Here is a 15822-nt window from a genome sequence, read left to right on the forward strand (position 1 = left end):
TCAGACAAAATCCCTACTGACTTCAATGGGAATGTAGCTGAGTAAAGACTAAGGGCCTAACCCCGCTCCCATTGAATCATGACAAAACTCCCATTCTCTTTGTGGATCAGGGCCTTGTTGCAGGGTTTGGCCCATAGTTTCTTTGCTCTCAGGTAATATCCCCTACTGTCTTTGCTCTAGAGTAGCAGCCGTGTTAGTCTGTATTCGCAAAAAGAAAAGGAGTACTTGTGGCACCTTAGAGACTAACAAATTTATTAGAGCATAAGCTTTCGTGAGCTACAGCTCACTTCATCGGATGCACAATGTGGCTCCTGCTTATCAATACCCCAAGCCCATGGAGTCACTTTGTGCTTCTTTCCATCAATGAAAGAATAGTACAGACAAATGGTAAATTTCACTCTCCTTCTAAATATATTGTACTGACAAAACAAGGTAGAGAGAGAAAGTAAGAGAGAATGCAAGGGAAAAAAAGGAAGGGGAAAGGGAGGAGGGGAAGTCCAGAGACTCAAGTCTTTCTATACAAATATCTTTAAACTCTTCTCCCACCTCCTAAAAGATTTGGAGATTGGAAATTATTTTGTATGCATGCGCGCGGGTGTGTGTGTGTGAGAGAGAGAGGTGGGGATGGGGCAGGCCGGCCAGCTCCTTAAACACAAGCTGTGTCTCTGATGTGATTTGCGGAGAGGAGAGTTGGGAGGTGTGGCCTCCTTCGTACTGTGCCTTGGTGCCTTCCCAGCAGATAGTATCTTTCATGACACACTTTCCTATGCTCACAGAGCTAGATGCTGCTCTGCCTGATCTGCTCAGCCCTCTGTCTATGCTCAGATGCACGTTCCCAGAGGTAGCCGGGGTGGATAAGGAAGAAACTTCTCTAAATCCTAGACCTTAGAAATGGAAAATACATATTAGGAGCTGAAGCCTTAGCTATTCCTCAGCAGCTGGGCAGGGTCAGAGCACCTGAAGCATAGGATCCCCAGTGGCTGTCTCCAAAACATACACACTTTTGGGGAGGGTTATTTTGGGGATCAACTCACTGCTCTCTCTTTTTCATTTCATTCTGATAGTCGGAGTGGCTCAGGATGGCCTGCTAGCCAGAGGTGGTTACATTTTTCTTTTGAACAGATACATCTGAACTAGCTGTGCACAGGAGATTCCGGTTAGAGTTAATAAACAGTGCGGAGAGGAGAGTCAGCTCATGGCCATTCAGTAAAACTGCCTTAAATCTTTCTGGGTGAGGGTTGCTGGCTTCTGCTTTGGTATAGAAGGCTGCTCCAGCTGAAGAAAAGGAGGAGAAAGGAAAAAGACAATGGGGTTGCCCTTGCCTGGGAATAGCAAACCTTTCATCCAGCTCTGGAACAGGCTCAGACACAAGTTACAGGGCAAAAAATCCTGGGCTCGGCGTCTGGATGAAATTCACCTGCTGCAGCAGAAAAGGTACAGTGTCGCTCAGCCTTCTTGCTTTCCCTCCTCTGCATGCTGCTTTCTGTGTTAAAGCTTGTGTGTCTCTTTGCCCAGGGCTTTCTGACTGTAGATAAACTCAGCAAGTGCTTGCAGCACTTGTCTATCTGCCTTTCTTTCAGACTTTTTTAAGGAGGAATATCTCTGGAGTTCAAATTGTATCTCTGCTCATCTGTGAAATAAATTTAGTGGGTCTCAGTTTCGTCCCCATGAATTCATTATGTAAACCTACTGCATAACTGGGCACAATATGCAGTTTCTGCTCAAGAGGGATGCAGTGCTAGAATAGCAGGGTGTGTGTTAGGATAGAGAGGCTTTGGCAGAACTGTGTGAAGTTCCCAGGACTTTGATGAAGTGAGCTGTAGCTTACAAAAGCTTATGCTCAAATAAATTTGTTAGTCTCTAAGGTGCCACAAGTATTCCTTTTCTTTTTTGCGAATACAGACTAACACGGCTGCTACTCTGAAACCTGTTCCCAGGACTGGAATAGCCAGGGTGAGCACTGTAGGGCAGTATTGCAAGGAATTGGGACAACTGACTGTAGTTCCCAAGGCTGGAATAACAGGGGGCTGCAGGATAGATGTGGGGTCCACTGACACATCTGTGTAGGAAGCCCAAATAGAGATTAGCAGTTGGGTTACTGGAGGTCAATATTGAGTTGCATGTTGAAGAACTGTATGTGAGGAAACACATAGCATATGTCTGCATTATGCCTGCCTGTGACTAGTAGTATCTGCTCCTTGCTTTCACAAGTACTGATTTCACTCCCTTAAAAATATGTCGGTTATGCTCTCTCTCCAGCTGCCATTCATTCAGAAAGGTCATGTCAATATGAAAGCGTTTTTGTGCAAAACATCTTATGAAGCATCAGCATGAAATTCATGTACTTGCTAATTATGTGTGTGTTAGTGCTGCCATAACTGCTTGCATTGAAAAAATGAGGGCTTGTTTCAGAGGAATTGCTTCCTACCTCCCTGAAGCCTTTTGCCTTTCTTTTCTCCCTGAGCACAATGGGTCCAAACCATTGTTATCCTGCACCCTGCACAGCCACCTGCGCCAAGTGGGTATAAAATGCTACTGGATCAGACTGATGTTTTGCACCCACTTGGCACAGGCATAGGTGACTACCCAAGGTGCAGAGCAGCAATGGGCTTAATCTTCCTCTCAGGGGGAGTTATAGGTGCTCAGAGCTTCTGTCTGTATGAAGTATATTACCCATCACCTTAATAAGTGTTGGATCAAGCCCTTTGCTGCGGACATTGCCGCTTGTTGTGTGAAGTGTATGCTGTGCACGCTCAGTTTGTGGTGCTGTGGAATGTTTGTATAACAGACCTTTATAGAGGTGACAGTCTTTAGGCTGATGTGTTGCACACGTTCACTTAGAGATCTCTGAGATCTTCAGAGAGCTTGTTTTTCATAGTTGCTTATGAAAGCCCTCTTCATACATATTTTCTGAATGTTCATAGAGATCCAAACAGCCCTTTAGCTTATCCCTTCCCAAATGCACACACTTGATAGTTGTGGGGGGATGTGGACATACCTTCCTTTCCAATACCCCTTCTATACAGCTTATGCCACTTTGGAAGCAATATAAGCAAAGATGGCATAAAGTCCCCACAGGGAGTTATACCAGCATAGCTATTGAATAGCTATAGTAGATGCAGTATGTTTATACCACTAGAGTTCTGCTAGTCACTTTCCCCATGGAGAGAAGCCCTGAGTCTTATCTTTAAACCTTTATTCTCTCTCATTATTGTTATTGTTATTATTTTATTATTATTTGTATTAAAATAGCAAGACCCCACGTGCTAAGCACTGTACAATCAGAGAACAAAAAGATGGCCCTTAGAGCTTAATCTTCTCGCTTCTGAATAAGGTGCCACTGAATTTGATCAAGCCTTTAATACAAAATATTACAGAGAGGTAATATTACAAAAGAGAGAGAAAATGCTTTTAAAGGTAGAAAAGTTTTAAATCATACTAGCCTGTCGAAATTCTCTCTCAGAAATAGGAACAATATATAAACCTACCCAGTCCTTTCAATAACAGCTCTGTCCAGTGCATTTCTATTATCTTTTTCTCTCCAAATATATCTAACCCCTTCTTTTGGGGAGAAGGAGGGAATGTTTTACAAGGAGATGGAGGCTGCTTTGTGGATTTGAGTTTTGTAATCCATGTTTAGGCAGAAATAGAAGGGAAACTTCTGGTTTGGTGACTTACTCGTTGAACTGTCCGTAGAAATTCTTCACTGCTCCAAGTTTTTGGGAAAAAACTAGTGTAAGCCGGTGAGGCTTGCACTGCAATTGTGTAATTTTGTTTTTGCAGTCTCAGTGGACCATTCTTGATTAACTTGTTCTACTACTACAATAGAAAACACATACTGGATAGACAACAATATTTCTCCTTTTCCTTTCACTCCAGACTATCCCATTATAATCAGTGCTGAAACTAGTGCAGAATTTGGCTCTATTTGTCTGTCTAGTCCACAATCCTATCTTGGATAGCAGCTGATTTTATAATTTGCCTTGTTGTGTAATATTTGTATGATGGGACAATTACAGAATTTCTTCCTGATCTCTTCCAGTTTACAAAGCAGAGGGATTGATAGCAGTAGTAATTTCTCATGTGTGTCCATCCTTCTTTGAATCTTATTGTGCTATTTCCAGAGCTTAATCTTGCATTATATAACAGTTCCCACAGGAGTATCAGAGTGTAGCAAACATGACAGCATTTCACACTGAGAAAGAAGGGTCTTTGAGTTCAATTTTCCTCTCCCCTACCATTCCTTTATTGCTAAGCAGCATTTCCTCCCCTGAACAGCATGCAAGTGGGCATGGGATGCTGGGAACTTGGCATCTCTCATCCATGTGTCAACTCTGTGAGGTTATCTGTGTAATTGAACTCTGAAATTTGCATAGGATTTCGGTGTATTAGCTTATAAAAAGCCAGTATAAAGGAGATGTGCAAGAATGCAGCAATTACCAGCCCATCACCTTAACTTTTCAACCTTAGGGGGAGGGATAGCTCAGTGTTTTGAGCATTGGTCTGCTAAACCCAGGGTTCTGAGTTCAATCCTTGAGGGGGCCATTTAGGGATTGGGGCAAAAATTGTGGATTGGTCCTGCTTTGTGCAGGGGGTTGGATTAGATGACCTCCTGAGGTCCCTTCCGACCGTGATATTCTATGATCACGTTAAGAATTATGGAGGGGGGTCAATTTGGGTTTATGCTGAGAAAGTTAATAATGGTTGCAGTGTTTGCATCCCGAATAGTGCAAGAGGCGGACAGGGAGAAATACATGGAGCTGCATTGAGTGTTTGTGGATTTAGAGAAGGCTTATGACAGAGTTCCTAGAAAATTGTTCTGATGGTGCCTGTATGTACGGGTCAGAGTACTGGCCAATGAGCAAGAGAGAAAAACAACTACTTCACACTCCCAAAATGACAATGCTCAGGTGGACACCGGACAAGATAGTCTATGCAACAAAACAGTATGAGCCATAATGCAGATAGGTCCCATCATGGAAAAACTGAGGGAGTATCAATAGAGATGATTGGGTCTGTGAAACAATGAAATCTGAGATATGTTGGCCAGATAGTACAAGAACCTGTAGTCATGGGACAAAGACCATGAGGAAGACCTAGAAAAAGATGGTTTGAGAAGCTGAAGGAGGGCGTGAAGAAGGTTGGTGTCAGTTTGGAACAAGTACTTAACAAGAATGTTTGGAGATTAAGAACAAAAGTCTCCAATCCCAACTGATGGGACATGGTAAAGGCGAAAAAGGAGAACTGATAAAAAGTAACATTTAGCCTGGGATTTTAGCGAGCTAGGAACTAAAAATAATTCGTATTAAAATAATACCTATTTTACCTCATGGGACATTGTGAGGCTTAATTAATTTATGTGTGTGAAAAGACTTTGAGATCATCAGTTAAAAAGCACACTAGAAATTAAAAGTATAATTATAATTACATGTAAATGGCATGGGGTATTATAAAGATTCTATTGCCATGAGTTTGGGACAACCTGCATAACTTGCAGAGAGATATGCAGGTCATTCTGAAGTAGTTGCAATATGAAGTTTATACCCCTCTACACCATCACGTATCTTGGTAATGTACATATTTGCCTTAGTTTACTGGGGAGGGTGGTTATGTGACTCTTTAGTCTCAGATAATTCAAAGGGGGTGGCAATCTAAGGGGAATCACACACCTACAGGAACTTGGTACAATATTCCAAGAATAGCAGCAGTATTTATTTAATCTTAGCTGGCTTTCTCCAAGATAAGTAATACATTTATACACAATCTCTGGAATCTGATTATAGAAACTATGCCATAAAAGAATTCCACTGAACACCCCCAAAAAATTCCAATACATAAAACTTGGGTATACAGTGCAGACTAGGAATTAGAGCAAGCGGGTGACTGGGAACCAGGACAACTGGGTTTTCTTTCCATTTCTTCTACCGACTCACTACATGACTTTGGCTGGGAAAATCATTTCACCTCTGCACGCTTCCCATTTGCCCCATCTGTGCCATAGGAACAGTAATGCCTATTTTACCTCATGAAATATTGTAAGGCTTAATTAATTAATGTGTGTAAAAGGACTTTGAGATCATCTGTTACAAGGCACAAAAGGAATTAAAGGCATTATTATAATTACATGTAAATAGCATGGGGTGTTATAAAGATTCTGTTGACATGAGTTTTGGGACAACCTACCTAACTTGCAGAGAGCTATGCAGGTCATTCTGAAGTAGTGCCAATAAAAAGTTTACATCAACATATCTTGGTAATGCCACATATTTGCCTTGGTTTATTGGAGGGGGGGAGGGGGGAAGGGGAAGAGAGAATTGTGTGACTCTTTAGTCTCATCCATGCAGGTTTTTTTCCATTTGAAGTACTTTAATTACAGTGTACTCAGTGTCATAGCTGTATGAAATAAACTCAGCTTTATGCCATGAGATTGGATGGCTCAGGATTTGTGAAGGCATACACAAATGCCTCTAAATCAATGGATCCAATCTGCCCTTGGCTGGTGGCAACAATAATAATAGCATTTTTCATCTGTAATTCTCAATGCCATTTACAAAGGAAGTTGGTAATGTTTTAGCGAGTGAGAAACTGATGCACATGACTGGCCTAAGGTCACCAACAAAGCCAGGAATGGAACCCAGGTTTCTTGAGTACCACTCCAGTGCTCTAGCCGCTAGTCCACAGTGTCTGAAAATTAGTATCAGCCCTTAGCATTTCATTGGCCTAAGCGAAATGATCAGCGACTTAAGGCCTAAATGTGCCGTGGAGATAGAGCTACATGCTTGGCCCCTTGAGCTCCATTCCCCTGAAGTCAGTCACAGTGTTTGCAGAACACAAACAAATGGCCTGTCACTCCACCTACAGGCTTTGTGATAGGCACCTCTCTTCTTACATCTCCTGTGTCTGCACCCCAATGAAAACAGTAGGCCAAGATTTTCAGAAGTAGTAAATAAGTGACCTGATTTTCAAAGGTGCTGTGCAAGCAGCCCTCGCTGAAGTCAGTGGGAGTTGTTGTGTGCTCCACACCTGTGAACATCAGTCCTCTCTCTTTTTTTTTTTAATCTAAATAAATATGGATTTAGGAGCTTAGCTCTATGCAGCCAAATTTTTAAAATCTTGGCCTTCATGTTTTCTCTGGGAAAGGAGTGGAAGTGCTTCTCCGCCACAAGCAGCTGTCAGGGGAGTGGGTCTGATCTAGGACTGAGTGGTAAGGTTAATGAAGAAGACCTGCAAGGAAGCTGTGTGGATCCTGTGATTCAGGACTAGCTGGTTCTTACTGAGGGGGTTAAGGTTTGTGTTGCAGGATGGGAGATAAGTTTCAGAGAACAATTTAAACTTGCTATTGTCTTGGTGAATGTATAAATGATGAATTGCTGGTGCAGTTTTAGTCTCTCAGTAAACACCTTAGGTCCCCTAGTGGAGGAGTCCTGGGATGTGGTTCCTGACTGGATACTATCCCCCAGGAGGAGTTTCTGTTTGCAAGCCGGGTGAGTAGTTTAACCTTCAAAGGGGGGGAGCCTGGATTTGCAATTTCTTGTCTGTAAGTATCTGTAATTAGTAACTCAGAAACACAATGAGTTTTATTTAATCTGAGTTTTATTGCTACACTTTGTTTTCACATATTCATGCTGATAGGCACCTTAGAAATACCTAACATACTTATTGTAACAAACCTGAGGCCACCTAAGACTTCACATTTGTCACTGTGCTGGAACACTATGGCTTTTTGGTGCTTACAAGTGACATCAGGGATAAAACATGGATTCTTGGCCTCCTGCCCAAAAGCACAAGCACTTGAACTACAGGAGAATCTCTGTTCACATCAGAATTGGGTCTGACATGCAGTTGGCAGTTCTCTCTCTCTCTCTCTCTCTCTCTCTCTCACCCACCTACCCACACACACACACAGTTCCAAGTCTTTTTCCTGGAAGCCCCTGTTCCAAAGCATTGAAGTTTGGGTTCCCCATCCCGTAGTCCCATCTCTCCATACCCCAAATGATTACCCATTCATTTTCTGTCCTTTTCACTCCGTTCTTTCCCTTCTCATCTTGGCTTTCTAATTGAAAAGCAGTTTTGCTCCTTTTCATATTTTTTGCCTTTTTTATCATTCTATAACTCACCTGAAGGCTACACGCTGCTGGACAAGAGGAGGAGGGAGTCTGGTGGTAGCAGGGAGGAGGGGGAGGGATGTTTGTTGGTGATTCCATAGTGCTGAGCTGCTTCTGCTCTCATGGCTGTGCTGGGGACCATAGGTGCAGAGGAGTGAAGCTTGGGCCAGTGGGCTACTTCTGAATATGCGTGTTAACCCTGTTTATGTTAGAGCTGTGCCATGGTATTACATGCTACCACAGGACCAGGGAGTAAAGGTTGGTAGGTTTCAAGATTCTGTCTGAGGCTTAATCTGCAGCTTTCAGAGGTACAGCAGGAGTTTGGGGTGGATCCAGCATCAGGGATCTCTCTCTGCCCTTGCTGCTTCTCTTTTCAGATTTCACCCTTCGGACTAGTCTCATGTCCTTGTGCTGAGCCCAGTCTCAGATGTAAAACCCCTGACTACATACTAGCTGGTTTGTTTCATTTCAATCAATACACTGGCTTTGCAAATATAAATTCTTTATTTTCAAAAAAATCCCATAAAGCCAAATTCCCCTGGGGTAAATTGCATTGAATTCTATGGGGTTATCTTAGGGATGATTTGGGCCCATATCCTTTCCCTCCTTATCCTGTCAGCCAGGGTTCAGCTTGCAGACTCTTTAAAGAACTGGCTAAGAAGCTGTCAGTACAGAGGGAAGCCACCCCTTCTTGGGCCTTAGCAGAAGATGTTTGTGAAATCCCATGTTTGGAACCATTTCTATTAGGAGGATATAGTGACTCTCCCAGTCAGTAGTTGACCCACATGCTCCCATCCTCACTGTTTCCTGTTGGGTTTTCCCCTGCTCCTTACTTTACCCGATCCAGCTGATGAAAAACAAAGTGTGACTTCTGCAACATATTACTGAGTCATTTACTAATAATTATATCTAATAAATACTGCACAGCCTTGATACACAGGACACAGGCTCAAGGAGTACCTGCAAACAGCCACATTCTTCGCTTACTACAAGGAGTCCAGTTTAAGTTTCAAAATCTTCCTCATTGCCCACACTACATTGTAGTGTGGTGGGGTTGTGCTTTCTTATAGTTTATGGGACCCTCCTAATCCAGTCTTATAAAGGGGTGTTCATTAATTAAAGACAAGTCTCTGCAGCTCGAAGGAGGCACCCTCAATTTCCTCGGCGTTTCCAAACCTCTGGAGACTGGGCAAGCAGGCTAGAAATCCTGGGCAGGATCTGATTTCCCTTTGTGAAATTCCCTGTTCTTGCCACTGGTCAGACCTGTCTTCCAGTCATGTAAAGTGGAGCCAGAGGAGGCAGCTCAGTGAAACAGGGATTAACAATTAGTTAGCATTTAAAATATTCCAAAAACAATTAATATTTTCAACTGGCCCAAGATTTTGTGACTTTTTTTGGTTTGTTTCTCACATTATCTGAACTGGTTCACCCCTTTCCTGATATTTACATACTTGGAACACTGCAGTAGCTTATAAAAGTCTGGTTCATAGTTATAATTATATGGTTTGGATGACAGCCAATTTCCCCTGTTAGGTGCCAGAAAATTAAATGAGGATGCATGTGGAGCAAGTATGTAGGTTGAGATAGTATAATTCAGTGGTTACAGCAGGGAATTAGGAGTCAAGGTTCCTAGGTTCTAGTCCTGGCTGAGCCACTGATTTTCCTGTGGGTAAGTCCACATTTTGAAAAGTGGCCACTGATCTGGTGCCCAACTCAAGACCCCTAAAATTAGGGGGTATTTTTGAAAAAAATTGGCCTAATCTCTATAAAATGAGGATAATAATTAATACTTGGCCGAGAAGAAACTGCTGAGCTTTAGTTCATTTGCAAATTTGACACTATCAGCTCAGGGGTAAACAAAGACTGTGAATGGCTAGCCAACGACAAAAGCAGTTTCTCCTCCCTTGGTGTTCACACCTCAACTGCTAGAAAAGGGCCTCATCCTCCCTGGCTGAACTAACCTTGTTATCCCTAGCCTGATTCTTGCTTGCATATTTATACCTGCCTCTGGAAATTTCCACTACATGCACCTACGAAAGCTTATGCTCCAGTACATCTGTTAGTCTATAAGGTGCCCCAGGACACTTTGCTGCTAATACTTGGCTGTCTCTCAGAGGCTTCATTAGTAGTTTGCAAGGGGTATACAAGATCCTTGTATGAAAGGTGCTACAAAAGCTCATCTGCGTCCATGCCCTCCCAGAACAGTCTGTTGCCCAATCCTCCCTTCTCCTGCAGTTGATTCTAGTCCACCTGCTTTAAGCAACAACATACAAGTAGGCTAAACAGAGCATTCCTGTAACTGAATATTTGCTAGGGCAGTGGTTCTCAAACTTTTGTACTGGTGACCCCTTTCACACAGCAAGGTATACAAGGCAGATGTGAGAAGCAGTAGATATCATTATTAAAAAGCCCATAGCTTTCTGTTATTTTGTCCATAACCATTGGCTAAAGCTGGAAAAGCATTTAAAAAATACACAGATATTTGTAAATTCCCAGAACATCATGCTTCAAAGTTTGAAGCAGGTCAAGCATAATCATAATTGAACACAGCATTTGCTCAATGTGCAAGGGGTTATCTGAGACCTCATTCATGCATTGTTGCATGCTAAAACTAGCCATCCCAGTTAAAGCCCTATTGATCAGTTTCATAAACTCATGAATCATAGATATTTTTGTTCAGTATGTTTTTATGATAGCCTCTTTTACCTAGCAGTGTAAAATATCCTTTGCATAGAGAAATTGCCAGTCTACAAAGGTTCAGGTGCACAGATGCAAGTATACCTGAGAGACTCTCTCCCACCCTGTGACACACTGCCACAGTTGATATCAGCTGAGGGACTCAAGCTGGAATTCCCTCAGTAGAAGTGAGACAGAGTCACTGGAAGATTGTTCTCTGCAAGGGGTCCTCTGCTTTGCAACTCGTCCTTACCTTGGCCCACCAGAGCCCAGATCTGTTAGCCTTCTGGGCATGATTCAAATCCCATTTTTTCCTCTCTTCTGTAAGAAAGGTGTAACCTGTGGTGGATGTATTTATGGGCAGACGTTGGCCTGCTTTTGTGATTTTTAAATCTATGGAATAGGTGCTGAGTGCACAGAATTGGGCACATACAGTTTTATTTTAAACACTGAAAGGGAAAAATAATAACTAAAACTAATGCATACAATACGTGTTATGTTCGGCTTGCGTGGTATCATGCATCTTCAATTCAAACCTGGGCTGCAGTTCTCTCAGTTCCTTGTGGAGCGTAAGGGCAGCTCCACACAGCAAGCATCCGAGTGCGACCCCCCCCCCTTACAAATTAAAAACACCTTTTTATATATTGCATATTTGCATACACTTCTTAACACCATTATAAATGCTGAAGGCAAAGTGGGGTTTGGAATGGAGGCTGATAGCTCTCGACCCCCCAAGTAATAACCTCACAACCCCCTGAGGGGTCCCGACCCCCAGTTTGAGAACCCCTGTGCTAGGGGTTGTATACCTTTGCTAGGGGTCAAAAAGACACTTACAAGATCACACTTTAACGCTCCCTGGCTTATTCAGGATTGTTCCCTATAGTCTGTTCTCCATCCTTGTTCTCCATCCAAACTTCATCCTTGTTTTCAATAACTCAGGCAATGAGGCTCACACTGCTTCCTCAGTGACAGGAAATATTTCCTGATATTCAGTAGGAAACACACCCCTTTTTTCACTTTAACCACTTTATTCCAAGTCCTATCTGTACTCAATTCCTCCCCTCCTTGCTGTTTGCAGCCATCAAATATGCATAGGTAGTTACATCCCCCCCCCACACCCTTCTTAGTTGTGACTTAATCAGACTATTTTTTCCACTTATTCTTCTAATGTTTCCTGATTTTTCTTTCTTCTCTGAATTCCCTCCAGTTTGTTGACATCCTTCTGGCACAGAGATACTCAAAATTCAATGTCACATTCTAGGTGTGACTAGATGAGAGAATGAAAAAGTGGATTTAAAAAGAGCTTTTAGTTTCAGGGCTCTAAAGTGGTACTAGCAACAGAGAGACTGAAATAAAAAATTGCATCAAGAAAAGAAATCTGATTTTTACACTTTACAATGTCTCCAACTTGAAACATTAGTTTCCTTGCAAGTTCCCTGGTAATGGTGTGGTGTGGATTTGCATATCAGTTCTTCATTCAATGGATTGCTGTTGAGAGACCTTGGCTGTGTGCTACTTCTTATCTCTGGGACTGCCCATGCTAATAATCAGAGCAGGTTGCAAGGTGATTTTTGTGAATAAACAAGGCTACTTCTTTTCATTATGATTCAATGGGCTGTATTATTCATAAGTAGTCCGGTGACTGAGTGTATTGGTGAATATCTTCTTGAGTCCCAAATGTTTCAAGAATGTTAGAATCCAGAAATTCATCCCAGAAAGTGCATAGTTCATTCTCAGCTATTTCTGTATTTAAAATGGTTTGGTCATCCCATCAGGGAGTGGAAATGATACCACAAGACTTAACAGTATGTAACTCATTGGCCAGTTTGTAATGCCCCACCATGGGCCATCAGGAGCGATAGAACTACTTAAACTAAAGAAGAAGTTTTGCTAGATGCTAACATTAGTAGTTGGTTAACCTCTGTGGAGTACCTACTAGAGGGTCCTCATGAATAGTGAAGAGTTAAAGAGAACTATATGCAAACACTACATAGACTGAAATTTGTTCCCATAAACCACCGATTCGCAGAAACCAGGGCTGGGTATTGTATGATTCACAAACAGAAAAGGGGTAAACTCATTGGATAATGTGTTCTGACAAATTCCACCAGTTCTATTAACAATGCAAAGCACCTTTTGTTTTGTGCAGCACCTTTCATACGAACAGAGCCCTGAACCCACAGAAACCATAGAGCTAAATAGTAAACCATGTGTAAGAGACTTGGGAGGTAACTTTAGAATTGTCCCAAACTTTATGATTTTGAGTTTGTGCCATCTTGCTTTCATTTTGAGTTTCAGGTTACAAGGATCTCCACCAACAGTGGCTAGATTATGAAAAGAGACAAAGAAGCACCAGTGCCATATAAGAGACAAAAGAGGCTGGATTCTGCTCTCACATCAGCATGACTCTGGAGTAACTCCACAGTCATCAGTTGCACTTATTCTCACTAGTACACCAGTGTAAATGAGATACAACATGGCCTAAGGCCTCTTTTAGGTAAATCGGAAGAAGTGTAATGAATATATTACACGAGTGTAGAGATCAGACAAAGTTACAGAGTTTGGATCCAGACTCAGATTTAAATTGGAATTTACCCAATGGGGATTTCATTATCAGTGTTGCCAGATCTCACAATGTCATCATGAGTTTAGTGATACTTGGTCTTTTGTCTTAAAACTCCAGGTCTTGGAGTCAAGTGACTCTGACAAACTCAATTTTTTTTTATTTTTTTTATTTTTTAAGTAAGTTTCTAGGCCTTGTGGTTGAGGAAATAAAAACACATGTTCTGAGTGTACCTCAAAGGCTCAGAAACTGGGAAGCAAAAAAAAAAAATCCAAAATTAGTCTTTAAAATAATCATGATTTTCTGGATGTCTGATGTATGAATTTTGAACACTTGGGGTTTGATGATACTAGTTTCTTGTTTGGGCCTGCTATATGGAGGCATGACAGTTTCAATTCTCATCCAAACTTCATCACAGTGTGAAGGGTTTGGGTGTGTTATTTTTTTAGACCCAGGAGACATCTGACAATGTAATAATTTGGTATAATCTTCAGTCCCATCTAGTGAAAAGTTAAATTTAAAACTCTGCAGGTGGGGTGGGGTGGAGAAGGGAGCTTGCAAAGGGCTTGGGAAGTGACTGGGTGAGGGGAGACCAGCTCCTTCTAGTCCTCTGTATGCATTTGTATTTCTCTGTGTGTGCTTCTTTCATTTATTATCCAGAAAACTGTGATCATTAACCCTTCAGTCTCAGGGCTCCTTAATCCCCCTGGGAAACCGGATACTTCTTCCTTACAAATGGGCCTGAGCTCTAGCCTGTCTCTGTCACAAGGCTTCCTGCCCCTCCTCCAGAGGCTGAAGCCCACATTGTAGGGTTAAAGGTAACACTCCTGTTGACTATCCTTGACCCCTTTCTACTGAGATTCCCAAGGCTGGATAGAGCCAGCCGCTTCTTATACTCAGGTTGGAGGGACACAGGCAGACTTCAAGGGGTGGCCTGTGGAATTTCCCCAGCCCTCTGTGGCGGGAGAGGCTGTACCATGAATCATTCCTCACACTGAGAGTATGTGCAGCAACTCCAATTAGGGCAGCCATTCTGCCTTGGAAGAATGCTGGCCTGGCAGCCATCCACACTTGGGTCTGGTGGGGCTTTCAGTTACTACTGGCTAACTCACTGAGCATATTTCCCCTTTTGCTTGTTTCTCAGAATGTTTCTTACCATGTTTGCTAATTATTGAATGTAGGTGTTGCCATAAGACCTAAGACCATTGGTCCATCTAGGCCAGCATCCCACCTCCGGCTGTACTGGATCAGATTGATGGTGCTCCTCATCTTGAATCATCAGTGAGCTACTGTATGTGAAAACAGCAATAGCAGTTGGCAGACTGGGCCTGCAGCATCCCCCCACCAGTTCAAAAATCATGAGCCAGGCACCCAAAAATCCTGAGACCAGCTTAAAAATTATGAGATTTTTAAAAATAATACATTTGGGGTTCTTTTTCTTTGCCGCCTGGATTTTGAACCTTTAGGGGACACTTGGGTCATATTTTAAACTCTTCCCTGCAACCATGTGGGCTAGAAACTTGCTGCTTTAAAATTGAATGCTGAGAATTTCACATCATCATATGGAGCTGGCACTATAAGAAAAGAACCAAATATTGCAAGACTTGTGGGAGTTGACGGCACTCTCTTGGCAAGGCTCTGTGGAGTTCAGGAGATTGATCTCTTCATGGGATCCTGCCATAGGTGAAACCCAGGGCCCTGTGTGGATGAAAGTTCTTAGTCAACCCAAACAAATCTGTTGAAATAATCAAGACCCTGTGGTGTGGGTAAAACCAGCCAAGGACATGCTTCTCTTAGAATTGTTCCATTTTGTCTGAAGCTTGTTTGATGGCACATGCTTTACCAGCTCAGTTTCCCATAGCTGGCATCAACCCTGGCTGCACAATTTCAGTGCTCCATAACTTCCATAATTCCCTTCAGCAACAGGGGAAAGATTGTTCATCTTAAGATTTGGGTCTTTAGCTCTCATACAGCATGAGATTACCGTTTAGCTCTTAGTCCATTAATTGTGCCTCTGGAGCTTTGGGGTGTTGATGAGGGGATTTTCCCTTTTATCTCCTTTTCCTTCCTACCCATCATGGTGACAATTTAGGTTTCCAAGTGAAGAGACACCATTTGTATAGTGATCCCTGAAATAAAATAGTTGCTGACTTTTTTGCTCCCAAGCTACCTGGACTACTGATAGCAAAGGTCTCTAATGACTGGCAATGCAGTCTCTGAGCCTCTTTCACTGACACGCTTTCAAACACACTATCTGTTTTAAATGTGGGTAACAATCTAGAAATTCCAAAGCATAACTGACCCTTTCTCATCTCTTTCCCTCTGCTGCCACCATGTGGTCTCATGTCAATGCAGTAAGAGTTGATGATTTCCCAGTTCTTGTTCTTTTATTGAGCTCTGTTTCTCTATCGCAGTGTTGTTGTTTTTCTTTTTGTACAGGGGAGGAAATTCAAAGAGTAGCACCAATGCATAACAAGC

The 15822-nt window shown here is 42.4% G+C and overlaps 1 protein-coding gene across 3 annotated transcripts in view; it reads left to right on the forward strand.

Annotated features, from left to right (window-relative positions):
• The first annotated feature begins 765 nt into the window (after positions 1-765).
• The window catches only part of LOC119862273 (transient receptor potential cation channel subfamily V member 6-like), a 161996-nt gene continuing 146939 nt past the window's right edge, over positions 766-15822 (forward strand). For all 3 annotated transcript variants that reach the window (XM_043513507.1, XM_043513518.1, XM_038418692.2), the window contains exon 1: positions 766-1434. In XM_043513507.1, the coding sequence (XP_043369442.1) occupies positions 1307-1434 (128 nt within the window). In that variant the 5' untranslated portion in view covers positions 766-1306. The remainder of the gene's footprint in view (positions 1435-15822) is intronic.

Source organism: Dermochelys coriacea, chromosome 1, assembly GCF_009764565.3.
Source record: "Dermochelys coriacea isolate rDerCor1 chromosome 1, rDerCor1.pri.v4, whole genome shotgun sequence".
Taxonomy (NCBI): domain Eukaryota; kingdom Metazoa; phylum Chordata; order Testudines; family Dermochelyidae; genus Dermochelys; species Dermochelys coriacea.